General features: G+C 46.9%; 1 protein-coding gene across 2 annotated transcripts in view; it reads left to right on the top strand.

The window, feature by feature from the left end:
* VWA2 (von Willebrand factor A domain containing 2) overlaps nt 1–18,698 on the top strand; it is a 75,235-nt gene that overhangs the window by 2,546 nt on the left and 53,991 nt on the right. For both annotated transcript variants that reach the window (XM_075131066.1, XM_048857000.2), the window contains exon 2: nt 14,819–14,879. In XM_075131066.1, the coding sequence (XP_074987167.1) occupies nt 14,828–14,879 (52 nt within the window). In that variant the 5' untranslated portion in view covers nt 14,819–14,827. The remainder of the gene's footprint in view (nt 1–14,818; nt 14,880–18,698) is intronic.

Here is an 18,698-nt window from a genome sequence, read left to right as displayed (position 1 = left end):
GGATTCTTCCGTCTTAAATGCAGGTGTCTGCAACTGTCCTTGTTGAACCTCGTCAGATTTCTTTTGGCCCAATCCTCCAATATGTCTAGGTCACTCTGGACCCTATCTCTACCTTCCAGCATATCTACCTCTCCCTCCAGCTTAGTGTCATCTGCAACTTGCTGAAGGTGCAATCCATCTCCTCATCCAGATCATTAATGAAGGTGTAGAACAAAACCAGCCCCAGGACCGACCCCTGGGGCACTCCGCTTGATACCAGCTAACAACTAGACATCGAGCCGTTGATCGAGACGTTGATCTACTCGTTGAGCCTGATGATCTAGCCAGCTTTCTATCCACCTTACAGTCCATTCATCCAGTCCATATTTTTTTAACTTGCTGGCAAGAATACTGTGAGAGAGCGTATTAAAAGCTTTGCTAAAGTCAAGATATATCACATCCACCGCTTTCCCCATATCCACAGAGCCAGTTATCTCACCATAGAAGGCAGTCAGGTTGGTCAGGCATGACTTGCCCTTGGTGAATCCATGTTGCCTGTTCCTGATCACCTTCCTCTCCTCCAAGTGCTTCAAAATGGAGTCCTTGAGGACCTGCTCCATGATTTTTCCAGGGACTGAGGTGAGGCTGCCTGGTCTGTAGTTCCCCGGATTCTCCTTCTTCCCTTTTTTAAAGATGGGCACCATATTTGCCTTTTTCCAGTCGTCTGGGACCTCCCCTGATCACCACGAGTTTTCAAAGATAATGGCGAATGGCTCTGTAATCACATCAGCCAACTCCCTCAGTACCCTCGGTTGCAATCTTAAAGGCAGGAGTGGGAGCATTACAATACAGAACACACAGAGAGTGGTATGTGGTCTCTGTAGTTGGCAGACTTCATGGAACAAGTGGGTTTAGAACAGAATATATGTTTAGGTTATGCACACCTGAATTATAGCATGTGCCAAGTCAGTTGATGGGAGTTTAACAATGGTTTTTAAAGTGCATTGCTTAACTGTTAGAAATATAAAGTTGACTTTCAGCTCAGGCAACCTTGGTTAAGCTCCTATTGGACTTAGCTGGAAGGCATTTCCCTTTGGGCTCATGCCAATACCTGAACCTGCAATTTCTGTTCTTTCACTGGCTGCCCACTTATGTCAGTAGGAGTTCTGCATTAGCACAGACTGCAGGATTGGATCCATAGGGATGATTCAGTGTACACTCCGTAAGAGTCCTGGCTTAAGTGTTAACATGCACCCTACATCTTTCCACAGCCAGCAGCAGATCTAGTTAGCAGGTGAGAGCAGTCAGCTAGATGGTTATTGTCTGGCCACCAAGAATTTAGTAGGAATCAGAATGGCACATCTGTTCTGATCAATTGCCTGTGGCTGAACTTATTCTATGCCTCAATGTGTTACGGTATTATAGGCCAACTATAGAGCTCTTGCCTGTGGTCATAAGGGACACATTCACCTGGAACAAATGGAAATGTAGACCCTGAATTCTATTTAAAAAAAGCACCCCATATCACACCTATTTTAAACATGATTGGCAGCTATATCTGCTTGTAAGATCTAGTGCTTATAATAGGAGTCTGGGAGCTATGATTCCTGGGTTCTGTTTTCAGCTCCGCTACAAACTGGTTTTGTGCCCTGGGGCAAGTCCCCTAGCCCTAGTTTTGTGCTTCAGTTTCCACACATGCCATGTGGGGATAAAATACCTAAGAGCTGCATTGTAGTGGATAATGCTTGTAAAGGATTTTGAGAGCCTGGAATGAAAGGTGCTTGAGCAGGGTAGAGTTTTCTTCCCATTTATATTGGTGAGGTTGTGGGGCGGATGATAGGTGAATATGAGATGTGAGCTAGAAACAATGAAAATGGCTTATTTGGGACACTTGAGGAGTTTCGCAGAAAACCCACCTCCTCTGATTGTATTTTTGTTCCTGGTGTCTTTTCTGGAAGAGAACAATCCCAGTACCTATGTTCTGGCTACACGTTTGACTTCTGATGTGAATGTACTTGGGAGCATGTACAAACATAGCCTGGTACAAAAATGCTTCATGAGCTAAGCAAATCCCCTGTGGTCCTTTCTTGTATCCAGGATACTTAGTTGTTGGATAACCTGAACAGAGCATCATCTGAAAGACGTGAGTTAAATCAGCCTTTCCGGGGAGGTTCTCATGGGTGTAAATGGCTTACTGGCTTTTTCAGAGCAGGGCAGACTGACCAGCTAACCTGATGGAAATACCCATTTGTATGTTTTAAAAACAGTCTTGAGCCAAAGCCCATGGAAGCCAATGGGAAGGCTCAAGCTGATTTTAATGGGCTTTGGAATAGGCCCTAGGCCCCAATCTTGGAATACTTTTGCTATATGCTTAATAGAGCGTAAGTTTGTAGGAGTGGTGCCTGAGAGGAAAATCCCAGACTGGCTTCTAGTGGGGCTCACAGCCCTTATGACCGATCATTTTATCATGTATGCCAAGATTCAGATAATCAGTCCCAGGTGTGAGGATCTAAGCTGGTTGCTAAAGGGAGCAAAAGTGGACTTTTTCTCCACACCCTATGTACATGGTAGAATTGACTGACTTATGAGGATTATTCCGTCTTCCTCTGCAATATCATAGGTTGGCCTCTGGCTTAGGACAGATACCAATCTAGATGGACCACTGGACTGACTTTGTGTTGCTATTCATGATCCTGTGAGCCCTGTTCTGCCATACTGATCAGTGATGTGTTTGCATTTTAAGGTATGATTGGAATTGTCAGGAGCAGCATTCTAATCAATGGCAAAGGCTTTGCATTGCTCAGAAACGACTAGTTGGCGGTCTGTTGCTCCCAGTGCAGGCTTTCCAGCTGTGCCGTCTCTGTCGCCTCTCAGATGGCTGCATGGCTTTCTGTACTCTAACTGCTGCTCAATGGCATTTGACCTAAGTCAGCATCCTCATGGGACCAGGTGGCCAATCAGTCAAGGGTCCTTCTGACCCGTTACTGATCAGTGTTGGGGGGGGGGGGGGTGTACGTGTATATCTCAGTCACATTTAAAAAGAGAGTGATTGATGCATTTTTAAGAAATAAGGCAGTGACCCATCTCCTTGCTTACACACAATACTGCAGTATGCTGCAAAGATACTGTACATATAGGAGGTCTGATTCTCAACAACCTTTTACTGGGGATAGTCACTTACACCTATGTAAGGTGAGCGTCTATCACTAACTTTTCACACTCACCTTGCACAGGTGTAGATGATTACAGAAGGTGTAGAGAAGCGGAGAATCAGGCCGGGGGGCCTCCATATGCTCATTTCTTCGGTGTGCTTCTTGCACATTGGCCCAGATCTTGCCTGCTTGCTCCTGCAAGAATACATTGCATATAAATAACTTCTGTGCTGAGGAACAGACCCTTGAGGGTATGTCTACACTGCAGCTGTGAGGTTTGATACCCAGCATGGGTAGACAGACTTGTGCTAGCTAGCTAAAAATAATAGTGTGGATTTTTCAGCACTGGCAGCCACTTGGGCTAGTCACCTCAGTCCAAGCCAACCCGGTATCCTGGGTCCAAGTTTGGGTGGCCCACCCAGCCCCCTGGGTCTGAGTTTGAATGGCTAGTCTGATCTTCCACCAGTGCTGCAATGGCCACACTGCTATTTTTAGCATGGTAGCTTGAGCCTGTTGCCCTGCTCTGGGAATCACAACTCTCGCTGTCGTGTAGACAGCCCCTGAGACGGGAATGTCTGAAATAGAATTCACAGTCGTGAACAACCCATTGCAAAAAGCTAAAGGATTTGGAGCTGTGCAGAGTACAGGAATCTCCAGAAGTGTATTCTAGCCTTGGATTAATAGTTCCTAGCAAGGTACATGACTCAGTCACGTAGATGTTTTCACAGCCTTGGAATAATTATATTGTTTGCCTAGTTTATTTCTTTCCAGCTGTAGTTAGTTTAACCTAAGAGATTGAGTTCACATAGATTGCTACATCCCTCTGGTTCAGGCACTTCAGCAAAACATTTATTCCTGGTATCCTGTACTTAGCTATAGATTGCTTCAGGGAGATCCTTATTGCCTGAAACGCTAAAGAAGGGCAAAATGTTATTTTCACAGAGTTAGATTGAAAACATCAAATACTCTTGCTGGAAGATAGCACTACTTTTATTCTTAGAATCCAGAATAACACACGCAAACCCCAAAACCAGAGATAAACAAAGCTGGCTGCTCCCTGAAACAGAAGCACCGCTTATCCCACCTTCCTCTAGGTTGGCTGGCTGCAGAGCTGATTGCTGCTAGTCCCAGATCACGCTGCACGCTTCCCTACAGAGCCCCCGCTTGCAAGCAGGACCAGGAAAGCCCCTGACAATTAGAAGTGATCACAGTTTTAATTACACCACTAATATGTGCCCCGAGAGGTCTTGCATATATCTGTCGCAACACAAAGTTCAGATGTTTGTGGAAACGTGCCTGCCGCTCGAATGGTGGGCAAAATCAGTAGCATGATGATGTCCACTGGAACAAACTATGCAGGAAGTTCCAGAACTAGCTTTTGGGCTCAAAAAAGGTCCTAAATTCAGGTATTGTTAATTGTTATAGGGCCAGATCCAAAGCCCAAATTGTTAATTGTGATAGGGCCCAGCTGGGTGTAAGTGCAGACCTGTTTTATGCACAGTTATCATTATTTCACTAGTAGGGCTGCTTGAAAAATTTCCAGCAAAACCGCCTGCGTTTTCAGTGGAAAATTGGGGTTTAGCTAAACAAAAATTTGTGGTAAATTCCTGTGCATTTTTATTTATTTATTTATTTATTTATTTATTTCAACAAAAAATTGAAAACTCGAAACTTTTTTTTTTCCCCAAAAAAGTTGAAAATTTCTCCGCACGCACTCATTTTCCACCCAACTCTATTGGCCAGCCACTTAGAGCGGGCATATCTCGGGTGGAGCCATGGTAGTTACTTGACAGTTTGCAGCCATGCTATATAACCATTTTGGACAGGAAGTGAAGAATAAGCATGTCCAATTGAAACTGGATCAGAGAAGCTAGAAATGATGGATCTACAAAATATATATATAATACAGTGGTGAGCTGGAGCCGGTTCACACTGGTTGTTAAATTTAGAAGCCCGCAAGGGACAACCGGTTCTAAAAGGGCTTCTAAATTTAACAACTGGCTAAAAGTGGCGCCTTAGGGATTGGAGCACCCACAGGGAAAATTTGGTGGGTGCAGAGCACCCACCAGCAGCTCCCCTCCCCACCCCGCGCCCAGCCCCAGCTCACCTCCGCTCCTCCTCCCCTGAACGCGCCGCCCCGCTCTGCTTCTCCACCCTGCCCCCGGTTTCCCGCAAATCAGCTGTTCGCACAGGAAGCCTGGGAGTGCTGAGAAGCAGGCGCTGGCTTCGCACTCAGGCCCAAGGAGGCGGAGCGGAAGTGAACTGGGGCGGGGGCCACGAGGAGGGCTGCCTGCGCTGCAGCAGGTAATCCGGGGGGCGCGCAGGGGAATCGCTCCCCAGCTCACCTCCACCTCCCTGGGCCTGAGCGCGAAGCTGCCACTTGCTTCTCAGCCCTCCCTGGCTTCCCGTGCGAACAGCTGATTCACGGGAAGCCAGGGCGGGTGGGCAAAGAAGGAGGGCAGGGCGGCGCGTTCAGGGGAGGAGGCAGAGCGGAGGTGAGCTGGGGCCGGGTGCGGGGTGGGGAGCTGCCGGTGGGGGCTCCCCAGCCCCGGAGAACCCACGGAGTCGGCCCCTAAGGCGGCACTTTTGATGTGATCAGTGCGGGGAGCGGCCACTCCCCCTACTCCCCCCCTAGCTATGCTACCCCGCCCGTAGGAGCCAGAGGGACCTGCCGGATGCTTCCTGGGAGCTGCCCCAGGTAAGCACCGCCGGGACTCCCCACCTCACCCCCCCGGCAGGTCCCTCTGGCTCTTAGGGGCAGGGCGGGACACCCCCTACGGTGGCCCACGAGACCCTCCTGCCCGGTTCTGGGGACAGTCAGGGGACAGGGGAGGGAGGTGGATGGGACAGGGGTCCTGGGAGGGGGGGCGTCAAGGAACGCAAGGGGTTGGATGGGGCAGGAGTCCTGGCGGCGGGCCATGACCCTCTTGTGGGGTGAGGAGGGAACCGGTTATTAAGATTTTGGCAGCTCATCACTCTGTGTGTGTGTATATATATATATGTGTGTGTGTATATATTTAACCATTTTGAAATGTCCTAGCAATCTTGGAGTCCTTTCCTTTCACAGAAGTGTTACTGTGATCCTTGGAGGAGAAGAATGCAGAGGAACATGTTCATCTCTTAGTTATGTGATAGAGGTTGTGGAGCTGCGGGCAGGCATTTGGCATTGTGGAGAGCTGCCATGAGGGAGTGTCTGTTGGGTGGCTGTCTTTTTGAACTGAATTTCTCTTCTTCCATTGTTGCCTGTCGTGAGCAAGCTAAATCTGGGGTTGGAAGCTGCCAACAAAAGCAAACACATGCATTTGTGTCTTATGTCTGAGTGCTTTTGTTTCTAAGAAGCTAATGTGTTCATCCCACCCCCACACGCTCCCAGGAAAATAGGTTCTTAAAATTTCAGAAGAGAACGTGTGTGTGGGCTGGTGGGGGGGATGAATCCAGAGGAATTGAAAGGATCAGAATAAGCAGCTGTTTTGTGTCAGCCAAAAAGCTAATGGAATAGAGATCAACTGTTTGGTTTTATCTTAGAAGTCAGATCTGCATTTGAAAGAAGACTTCAACCTACTAAAAATCTGTGTTTTTGGCTGCACTGGGCTGCTGTGTTACTTCTTACTCAGGCCAAATGTTGCATTCCTTTCAAAAAAACAATGCCTGGAATGAATCAGCAACATAATATCCCATCTATGGAAGTCTAGTTTGGTTTGTTCATCAGATGTTTTGAATAAAAACACACCATAATCTTTTTTTCTCTCGTTCTATAAATAGACCCAGGAGGGTTTTGAGGTAAGCCAGCTCTTTTTGTTGTGAGCCAAGATAAGAGTAGGTGGTAATTAATTAAAGCTACTGGCTGGCACCTTCAAATAAGCCTCTTCATGCCTCAGCACTGATTCCTCAGACTCCGACGGTGGGTTTGCAATAAAGCAGTGCACAGTATTAAGCATTTGGCCGACATTGTAGTAATGGTGAACTTACTGGGGTATTTTATTCTGATTTCCCACAGTACCACATAATGGCCATGCTATTTCAACAAAAAATCAGCAGTAGGTTACATTAACTGTAAGCTATATTTTTCTCCATCTCACAGAAATGCCTGCTCAAGTTAGGCATTCCAGGTCTGCATTTTCCCTGGGTCTTGGATCCATTTGGTTCAGCCTAAATTCAGCTCCGAAGTTGGAATCTGGTTCTAGATCCACTTCCGCACAGCGTTGATGATTTTGGATCCAGGGTTTGGTTTTGGTTCACTTGTTATAAAAAGGACATTTCGATATTTTACATGTGACAAAAGACACTTGGGAAAAAACCCTTTACAAATTCAATGGGTTGGATTTTCCAAAACATTGCACACTTAATTTGTGTACTTGATTCCCATAACTGTAAGCACCAGTTTGGTATCTGTGTGCAAATGACCAGTTTTTATCTAATCCTGCAGCATGTGTACATAGGATTGCATGCATACAGTTTTGAAACCCTGGCCATAAACTGTTTTTACACCAGGGAAGAAAAACTAAAGGCCCTTTGCTCCCACTCACTTCCCAAGCCAACAGACCCATTGGCGCCCCGCTCTGCCCCTGCCCCCACCCCAGCTCCGCTCCCTCCCTGCCCCTTTTTAGAGCTCCTTCCTCAAATCCCCACCTCGGCCCTGCCTCCTCCCTTGAGTGCCCCAGATTCCTGCTCCTCCCCCCTCCCTCCCGGAGCTTGCTATGCGCTGGGAGGTAGGCAGAGGAGTGGGGATGCGGCGTGGTCAGGGGAGGAGGTGAGGTGGGGAGGGAGGGGAGCTTTGCTGCCGGTGGTTACAGAGCACCCACTAATTTTCCCCTGTGGGTGCTCCAGCCCCGGAGCACCCACAGCGTCATGCCTATGAACACGCTGTCTGAGGTTGTATGACTGATGCTAATCTTGGAGCTGACATTGACCCACTGCTGCTGAGGAGCATTTGACACACTGCTGCTGAGCCCATGAGTTGTTTTTCAAGTTCATTTTCTCCCAGCAAGAATCAAGCTGGGCACTGGAGAATTAATTCATTTACACCTGAGGTAGGACAGTGTCATTGAAACATCTTTGTCTGTATTCTGTACTGAAGCAACCTGGAATATCCTCTCTCCTTCCCCACCACACCTGTCACATCTGGTAGCAAGTAGGGTCTTGTCCTAGTTTTCTATGGTTGTTAAGTCACGTATGCTTTGGAATTAACTTGAAGTAATCATGCCCTTGGGGAAGAACAAAACATAATCTTACCTTCTTGGCATGTACTGGGCCTGGAAGCTACTGAGGGACACAACCACTTCCTTAGTGAAGTAATGGTTTGTGTTTACTTTCTTTTATTTAAACATACTTTGAACTTGCTAATTTGGCAACACCACATGCGACAGGGAGGATTCATTACACCAGTGGCTCTCAACCTTTCCAGACTACTGTACCCCTTTCAGGAGTCTGATTTGTCTTGCGTACCCCCAAGTTTCATCTCACTTAAAAACTACAGTACTTGCTTACAAAATCAGACCTAGAAATACAAGAGTGTCACAGCACACTACTACTGAAAAATTGCTTACGTTGCCATTTTTATCATATAATTATAAAATAAATCAATTGGAATGTAAATATTATACTTACATTTCAGTGTATAGTCTATAGAGCAGTATCAACAAGTCATTGTCTGTAATGAAATGTTAGTTTGTACTGACTTCGCTGGTGCTTTTTATGTAGCCCATTGTAAAACTAGGCAAATATCTAGATGAATTGATGTACCCGCTGGAAGACCTTGGTTGAGAACCACAGCATTAGGCAATGTTTGTAAAGCACTCTGAACATCATGAGCAGCACTAGAGAAATGCTGGGTATGATTAGCAGTGGGGTAGTATTAACTTTAATTCTGCAATTCCACTTTTCATTCTAGGGCCCCTCTCTCTCTTTCTCTCCAGGGACTCAAAAGCACTTTTGCAAACATTAAGTAGGCTCACTGCTTGGGCTGGCCAAAAAATTGCTGTCAGAATTGTTTTGGGGTTTTTTTATGGAAAATTGAGGTTTTGGGAAAATGAAAATGTTGGTGGCAAGTGTCTAATTTCTGCAGAAAATCTTGATTTTTTTTTCCTGTCAAAGAAGATGAAACGTTTTGATTTTTTCTTCAAAAAAACACATTTTTTTTTGGTGTGCAGCAGAAACGAGACCCTTTTCCCAACCAGCTGTACTCCCACCCCGCCTGGGAGGGAAGTGCGGAGTACAGAGAAGTTATCAATCGCTGAAACGCAGCCACTTCTGCAGTGGAAACCAGCCAATGTTCAAAGCACACGCACAGCTCCATGGGAATCTGGGGCTCCTGAGCCCGCCTCCGGTTGTATTTGACAGAATGTAACCATGTGAGTCTGAGTCCGGTTGACACTACACATTTGTGTTGGTATAACTACATCACCCAGCTGCCACCCCCACTGTTTCCTGGGACCCCAGGCCTTCGATGTGCTGATCCTGAGAGATGTCCTGACCAGAGAAGGGCAAAGAGAGGGACCCAGATGAAACTGCCACCTCTGCTGGCTCCAGCTGAATCCCAAACCCTACCTGGGGTGAAACGGGATCAGATTTTAACAACAGCTGCTCCAGCCCCTCTCTACTAACTTCTCTTTTTCTGCAAAAGGAGGTGGTAGCATCTCTGATACTATCTAAGACAGAGGGGGGCAAACTACGGCCCGTGGGCCATATCCAGCCTGTGGGACTGTCCTGCCCAGCCCTGGAGCTCCGAGCCGGGGAGGCTCGCTTCCCTCCCCCGCCGTCTCCCCTCCCCTGCAGTCTCAGTGTGCTGCGCCACCAGTGCTCTGGGCGGTGAGCTCCTGCCGGGCAGCGAGGCGGTGTGGCTGGCTCCGGGCAGGCAACAGGGGGCCCCAGGGCCGGGCACCCGGGCAGCTCAGCACAGGTGCATCCTCTGTGGGAGGGGGCTGCACTGCGGAGGCGGGGGACAGCAGGGAGGGAGGCTCACCTGCAGCCTCAGGGGAGCAGGCAGGTGGCGCGGGTGGCGGGAGCACGGGAAACACAGGCGGAGGACTCAGGAGGAGCACCGGGCGGCTGCGCAGCCGGCCGGAGAGAAGGGGCGCTTTGAAGAGGAAACCGCTGCTTCTCCCCAGCGGTGTGGATGCCCCTGCTCCTCCTGAGTCCTTCGCTCGTGTTCGCAGTGCCGCATTCCGAAAGGGGCGTGGGGGGGGTGGATAGGGGGTGGGGTCCTGGGGGGGCAGTTAGGGGCAGGGGGTCCTAGGAGGGGGTGGACATGGGACAAGGAGCGGGGGGGGTTGGATGGGTTGGGAGTTCTGAGGGGAACAATCGGGGCAGGAAGGGGGTGGGGGCCAGGCTGTTTGAGGAGGCATAGCCTTCCCTACCCTGCCCTCCATACAGTTTTGGAACCCCCATGTGGCCTCAGGCCAAAACGTTTGCCCACCCCTGATCTAAGAGACTGACAAACACAGGAGGCTTTTCGGCCAAAACACTCTTCGGCCAAAGGGAAAGGGAACAAGGGATGCTGTTAATATGAAAGCCTTATTTAATACTTTACATTTCAAATGCTTAAAATGTTTTTCCTTCTTTTCTTCATCTTTAATAAAAGGTTACAAGGATGTTTAATAGTGTGTGTGCTAGGGTTCTAAGCAGCCCGAGGTCTGTATACTAAACCCCGAACGTTGTTTAACACTGTTTAATTTTGGACAGTGACTGGGGTTATGTTAATACCTTTAGCCCATATATTCTACAACAATCCATCTAGTTTCTGATCCTTCCTCTGACAGTGGCTGGTATGAGACGTTCTGGGGGAAGGTGCAAGAATCCTGAAGTGAGCAATTATGGAATAACCTGCACAGAGGAGAGGTTCCTTTCCTAATCCTCCTTGTCAATTAGAGGGTGCCTTATGCCCTGAGGCATGAAGGTTTATATCCCGACAAGCTTCTTGTGTATGTGCACACATAATGTTACTATCCTACTGTGGATATTCTCCTTATCCATTTAAATGTCAAGTCCTGGTTTTTGGTTTTTACTCCTACTGAGCTCTTGGCTAGTTCTAATTTGCAGCAATCATTCTACAAGCTAATTTTGTGTTTTGCATTTAAACAAAACAAAATTTCCTTACAAAAAGAAAAAAATTTCCTCTCAGTCCAGCTCCTACAGACCAGGTGTTCCCATCACAAAAACAACCACCACGCTATCACTGACCAGTAGAACTGCTCATCTTGAAGCTGATTCCAAGAACATAATTTTGCTTCAGAAGCCAATCCCTGCCCAGATAGCTATTTCCTTTATCTGCTCACTGATAACTAATGTATTCGACAAAAAGAAGAGGAGGACTTGTGGCACCTTAGAGACTAACCAATTTATCTGAGCATAAGCTTTCGTGAGCTACAGCTCACTTCATCGGATGCAACTGATGCATCGGATGCAATCCGATGAAGTGAGCTGTAGCTCACGAAAGCTTATGCTCAGATAAATTGGTTAGTCTCTAAGGTGCCACAAGTCCTCCTCCTTCTTTTTGCAGATACAGTCTAACACGGCTGCTACTCTGAAACCTGTCAATGTATTTGACAGTTCCCAGACAGCTATGGAGATGGTGATTGATTGGGCAGACTGTCAGGATGTGGCTACCACTGCCTAGTGGAAGAAGCCTACAGTAATGGCAGACGTTAGCTACCTGGTCCTCCATTAGTAAGGTCCTTCAGATAAGACACTTAGTACGGCTATTAGTTGTATTGCAGGAGCACCCAGGGCCCTCAAGTGAGACCAGAGCCCCATTGAGCTAGTTGTTGTATAAACATGTAGGAAGACACTGTCCCGCCCCCCATTTAGTTTCAATAAGATGGACCAAGTAAGTGATGGAGGACAAAGGATGGTCTTGTGGACTGGGGTGGAAGGAGATCTGGGCTCAGTGAGTGGCTCAGCCAGAGCTTTGTTGCATTAGTGATGGTGGCATCCGAAGCCCATCTGCAGTCATCTATCACTTAAGGTCAAAGTCCTGCATTCCCTCTGGCTCTGATGAGTGATGGGTTTAAAGCTGATGAATGGTAAAACCAACTGACATTTGACATGCCCTCTGTTTACATCTTTGTCTTCATGGGGTTATATATCAGTTTGGAATCTTAACCATTTCAACCTGCATGTGACCCCACTAGGGTGTTACTGTACCCGCTCCCTCCCAGCTGCTAGGAAGGTAAGATCTACCACCAAAAGGACAGTGTTTACAAATGGAGCTAAATGTTGATGTTAGTTTATTTACTTGAGAAAAAGCAAGTATCCAGGGTAAAATATGTAAAGGCTTTTGCCATCCGCTCAGTTTCTGTGATTGAGCCGTTGCATTTGGATCTGAGATTTACGTTCCTGCAACACTAAATGTGGTCAACTAGAAAACTGCGTAAAGAACAGTGGCAGCCTCATACCTGTGCTACCTGGGTAGATGCATTTTTACCCCTGCACGCAAGAGAGCTGCCAACTGTCCAGCAACTGACAGTGATAGATGATTCCAGTACTAGTGCTGCCAAGGCCATGACCCTCTTTTCACTCCTTGTCCCTTTGTGATACAGTGTCGCTGGGTAGCGGGGCACCACTCTAGGGATCTTTTCCTACAATCTCTTCCCTCGCTGTTTTGCAGTGGCCAGCTTTGTGTAAGCAGAAGCTGGGTGTCCATACAAGGGCCAGAGAGAGCTGCAAGGAGCCTTGCTTGTCTTGCGTTGCTTAGGATCCTCCACATGCTGTGGGAAGCCTTGAATTAGAATACAGGCCTATGCTGTCTAGAGATGGTTAGTGAGCAGCAGGACAGTCAGAACTCTTGAGAGAGTTTTCACTGTTAAAGTAGACCCCGCTTGCCATTGGTTTGAAAACTTTATCAAACATTTTGAGATCTTTGGTGAAAGGTTGAGTATTTTGAGTTTGACTAGGAAGGGGGCAGAACATCCAACCCCCAGAAGATCCTTTGCCCTCCAATGCACCAAGTGATGCCCCTTCTTCTCCACGTCTCCTCTTCTGGCCCTTGCTATTCCCATGACGATCAATTCTAAGGAGAGAAAAAGCAACATTCCATCAGTTGCAAAGGTGTGATCTTTCTGCTCTCTCTCTCCCGGGTTTTTTTCCGGTGTCATCCTAGCCGAGCCATTTTGGAAACATCATGGTATGTTGCTGTTGGGTAACCCTCAATAAAAGGTTTGTGTCCTTTTCTCATCACCCATTGTATAAATACAGGCCTCTGCTTACGGCGAGGTATAGTTAATCAGGACAGATCTAATTAACCACTTTGTGTCTTCTGAGACCTTTTTTTGTTTACAGGTCTGTTTAGGAATGCTAGGTAATGAAGCTGTGATCAGGTCATGAGCATGTGGGATGTGAGAGGTTAGGGTCAGTGCTTGCCTTTGTAATGAGGTTAGTGTTTCTGGAGACTCTAAATAGTGTGTGTAAAGGGTGGGTTTTGTTTTTGTATTTGCACCCCCTGGCAATGAGGATGATAATCAGACCCTTTTTCTTCCTCCAGCTGTCAACTGGATGTGCTCCCATTTACATTTGTAACTCGACCTGAGGTTATGTGGGAGAACACAGAGTCCATCATTCAAATGGTAGACGGTTCTTGCATACCTCACTTGATAAGAGAATCCCTTTTCCATGACACCCGTAGGATGGATAATGATAACACTTAGCGCTTCTGGAATACCACTACTAAGGATCTCGACATCAATAAATGTAGACTGAGTAGTCTTACTGCAGTATTCCACTCTGTATATGGGGAAATTGAGGCACAGAAAGGTGCAGGGACTTACCCAAGGTCACATAGGATTTTAGGGCCAGATTTCCAAATGGATTAGGTGCTTAAAGATGTATCTTAGGCACTTAGTGGGATTTTCAAGAGCACCAAAGCAGGTTTGGTGCCTCAGTCTGGTTTCAGTGGGACTCGGGTACCTTGGCACTAAAGGTACGTCTACACTGCAAGGAAAAACCTGGGGCGCTGAATCCGAGCCTGGGTCAGTTGACTCAGGCTTGTGTGATCAGGCCATGAGGCTAAAACTAGCAGTGTAGATCTTCCCGCTCGGGTTGGAGCCTGGGCTCTGAGACCCTCCTTGGGTTTCAGAGCCCAGGCTTCATCCTGAGCAGGAACATCTACACTGCTATTTTTTAGCCTCAGAGCTTGGGCCCTGGAAGCCCGAGTCAATTGACCCAGGCTCAGACTCAGTGCCATGGGTTTTTCTTTGCAGTGTAGACATACATGGGTGTCCTAGCTGGGATTGAACTCCGGTGTCTTAGCTCCCAGCACTTCATCTTATACGTAAGATGAACTAGTCTCCATGTTCCGTGCCATTAGTCTTTCCTAGGACCGACACCTGCAATGCAAACTGAAGAGCATCCTCCGTGCAGTGAAAGAATTTGTCTTCAGGCCCTAGGACCTCATTTCCTTCTGTGTATCTTGAAATTTCTGACTAGTTTACTCTTATGTCTGATTCCTCTGTGCTTCTGTTCTCCTCTGTGCTCCCCTCCTGAAAACTCCCCCCAGAAGGGTGATATGTTTTGGCTAAGACTTTCTCTCACACTGTGCTAGAGAAGAGTTGGGGCAAACAAACTTTCTCAAGTGGCGATGTTGGACATCTGTAAAGGAATGGAATCCATCTCCCCAGTGAAAGTTATAACTTAACGATTGTATTTTAGGGAGTTCATGAAAATTTAATGTTTGTTCCTTTCTTTTTAAATTTCAGTTTGTCACCATGAGCCTCTTCCTGTCATTTGACTCCATCTGCGTTTTCCTCTGTGCCCAAGGTACATTTTATTTTAACATTTGTCTTTTCATACCAAAGGGGCTGAGGCTCGGATGCCCCCATTTACTTCAGCTGTGGCAAGGAGGTTGAAGTTGGGTCCTTATTCCGATGTTGAAAGGCTGATTGTTTTAAAAAGAATAAATACATCATCTGTGTAAATTTAAACTTTTAAGAATTTCAAGGAAATACAGGAGGTTGATTTTGACTTTTATACCAAAATATAGTACTGTTATAAGAATACACATTTCTGAGTGGCAAGCACCCCCCCTGTAATGCAATCTCCTCTTAATTCGAATAAGTAACTGGGATTTGAGGATGTGTAAAAGATACTCCTCAAGCTCCCCCGGGTGACGTGTCCTGTGAGCATCAAACTTTTCTGGGGTAGCTGGGAAATGCCACGCTATGATCCAGTTTTTTTTCCTGCAAAAAATGCTGCCACACCTTACACCTCCCACACACATCCACCTTCCTTGAATGAGGACCTGAGTTTGACTGACTGTAAATGACACAGTACCCCCAATGACACCTCCTTGCAACTGTTAGAATACACTAAAGTATCTTGGAGATGCCACCCCCTGACCTGAAACTTTATTTTTGCTGCTGGCACATGTTACACCCCAATTACCTCTTGGGTCACCACAAGGGACATGTACTCATCTCCGTTAAACTGTTATGAAGAGACCAGTACATGCTACTCCCCAACCTGAAGCTTCATTTCTGTGCAAAACACTCCTTTGCATTACACCCCTCCTGCCTTTTCCTTTTTGCAAATGGCCCTTAATTAACTAACTGGGGTTTCAAAGTATGAAGATGGCAAAATACCTTTCAGAATACCCAGTCCATATGTCCCTGCATGTGTTATGAAGAGATAAGGGCATGTCACTCCCCAATCTGAAGCTTAATTTCTGGTCTAATCCCTGACCAATGTCTCACTCACACTGCTTTTTCTTTGTGCGTAAGCACACAGTGAACATGTAAAAAGCGACTAAAACCACATTTAAAAATTTTGTTGAGAATCCATCTGTGAGGTTTTGAAAGAATTTCTATCTGAAGCAATCACAAATAAAGAAGATCAATAGATATCCTGGCTTTTTCTGTGACAATTTAAGCACAGGAAGGCTGAGTAAATAGATCAGATTTTATTTTCAGTGTAAACATGTTTGTTAGGAGTAGTCCAACCAGCTGGTTGATCTAGTCTTGCTGTGAGAGCCATATGAGAACAACATGACTTGCCAAACTTTGCTTTTGAAGAACATCTTGTCTGTGGCTGGAATATCTCCACTTCCTTTCCTTTGGAATTGCCAAATATCATCACAGAAACACCAGCTCTGAGTGCTTCCAAGTTTGTAGAAATAAAAATAAATGGCTTCCAGAGGAAAGGAGCGGAGAGGAGTCAACCCATTTTTCAGAAGGGGTGGAGGGGGGAGCTGGCCTGAGCTTCTGGGCTCTTTCTGCTTCCTCCTTCCCTTTTGTGAAAATGGTGTTGGCTGCTCCCTCTCCACCTTCCTTTATCCAAAAACTTCTCTCTGCTTCTGAGGGGTGGGAAATAGAACTTTTGCCTGCCTCCTGCAGCAGCTCTGGTAGGCTGCTATTCCCCAGGAGGTGGAGAAGTTGAGAAGGCAGCCAATCAGTCGTTCTCCACCCCGCCTGGCAGTCCAAAAATTTTGAAGGCTGGAGTTTCTCCACTCAGATTAGCTCTAGCAGGGGCCAAAATCGCATTACTCACAGTGCATTGGCAAGAGTTGGCAACACCAAGCACACGTGTTTTGTGATCACATGACAAAGGCATGGATGACAGTAACAAGATTTGCGTCCAATCAACGCTGCCACAGAAAAGCCACCTGGCTGTAGCTGTTGCCTGAACTCCAAGTGGCAGCTGAGAGTCTAAACAGAACCTCAGATTGCAAACCCAACCAATGAAAGGATGCTGCACAACCTTAACCAAATGGGCAGCTACTGTTCTTGCCAAATCTTCTGGGTATAATACACGTTCAGCTGCACTTTTCTCAGACTGCCGTGACGGGATCTCTTCAGCAGTCAGAGGAAAAATCGCCCAGTCTCTGTCTGAGGTACTTCACATTCCTTAACCGTGAGAAGGGAAAAGGTTGCTGGGAAGTTGAGAGGAGGGAGTTGAGCATGTGCGGCAGACTGAGAGGAGGTGCCTTGTTGCAATGCTCTCCAGTAGCAGGTTGAACCTGCAACAGTCTCTAGGCTTTTGCTGCATCCATTATCCAGTTCTTCAAGCATGTTCTACAGCTTCACTGCCGCCCTGAAGCGTCACACTTCGCAGTGCAAACACAGTGCAATGGTCCAGACCCAAAGCCCAGGGAAGTCAAGGGGAGCCTTTCCGTTTATTCAGTGGCCACTGGATCAGGCCCAGTGTCCGTAAGAAACTAGCACTCTTAACGGCTCATACACAATAGAAAACACGAGTGGGTTTTTTAAATCTACATTGGTTACTTCTGAGTCTGGTGGCAGGTCAGTGCCCGTGAAAGAGCCCCATCACGTTGGTTGTTAGTCATGAATTTGGCACAAAATGAAGGATTCAATCCTGCTAACAACTCTCATTACTGGATGTCGTGCTGTGCACTGTGAGTGAGCCACTGACTTCAATGGAATTTGAACTCTTGCTTGACTGCAAAACAACTACTCACAGGAATATTATTATGTGTTACTGTAGAGCTTAGGAACCCTAGTCATGGACCCCGTTGTGCTGGGCGCTGTACAAACCCAGAACAAAAAGCTGGTATTAAGCACTGCACCTGGTATTAAGTGTTTTCAAGATCAGTCTCTAGGTAGAGACATTCCCCTGAATTATTCATCCCTGTTATGCAAGCCCCAGTGGAGGCTGGGACAAGACTTTGGGAGTCAGTACTCTGTATATGTCAGGAATTATGGACATCTTCAGTGGAGATCAGAGTTACTTTAATATAGAATTTTAGGGCTGGATCCAGCACCCATTGGAGGGAAAGATTCCCTTGGGCTGGGCCTTCCAAAAAGCCCCCAAACCTGGGGTAGCACAGCAGACAGCATGTGAAACAGGGACATTGTGATGCAGGCAGTGTGACTTGCCTTCAGAAGAAGTCAAGTCTTCTTGACGTGACTTCAGAAGAAGTCCCCATCCTGATTGTAATACAGGATTAGCAAAACTAAAAAGCTATGGTAGGGCCAGGGTCTGGTTCAGACTCAGGGACCAAATCCCCCAAGTGGTGTAACACTGTTTTACACCAGCTGAGGATCTGGCCCCAGATAGCAGCAGGTGCAATGCTATTGAAGTCAATGGAGCTGCACCTGCAGATGTGAGATAAGGCCTTTAATAATTTCAAGTAGTATTTAATCATGAAAGCATTTCTTCTGGTTGATAAATCAGACCAATGGCAAGTTGGTAGTGGATTTAAAGTCCCTAACGTACACTAGGGCTGCCATGCTGTTAAGTGTAAAAAATGTCACTTCTGCAACATAGCTGTCCCTAGCAGGAGCCTCAGAAATGCCAATTTTAATTAAAAACCCTGATATTGAAATACATATTCCAGTTTGTTCCTGGGGAGACGTGCTTCTGATCTGGACACTTTCATGGCTGGGCTGGGAAGAGTCTTCTCTTAGCATCACTTCCAGCGCTATAGCTTATTAACTAGTGCAGGGGTTCTCAACCTTTCTCTTTCTGAGCCTCCCTCCCCCTCAACCAAGCTATAAAAACTCCATGGCCCAGCTGTGTCACAACTGTTTCTCTGCATATAAAAGCCAGGGCCAGTGTTAGGGAGTAGCAAGCAGGGCAATTGCCTGGGGCCCCATGCCACAGGGCGCCCTGCAAAGCGAAGTT

The sequence above is a fragment of the Caretta caretta genome, chromosome 7 (assembly GCF_965140235.1).
Source record: "Caretta caretta isolate rCarCar2 chromosome 7, rCarCar1.hap1, whole genome shotgun sequence".
Classification (NCBI taxonomy): Eukaryota; Metazoa; Chordata; order Testudines; family Cheloniidae; genus Caretta; species Caretta caretta.
Note: the sequence above shows the minus strand (reverse complement) of the source record. Positions and strands in the feature narration are given on the sequence as shown.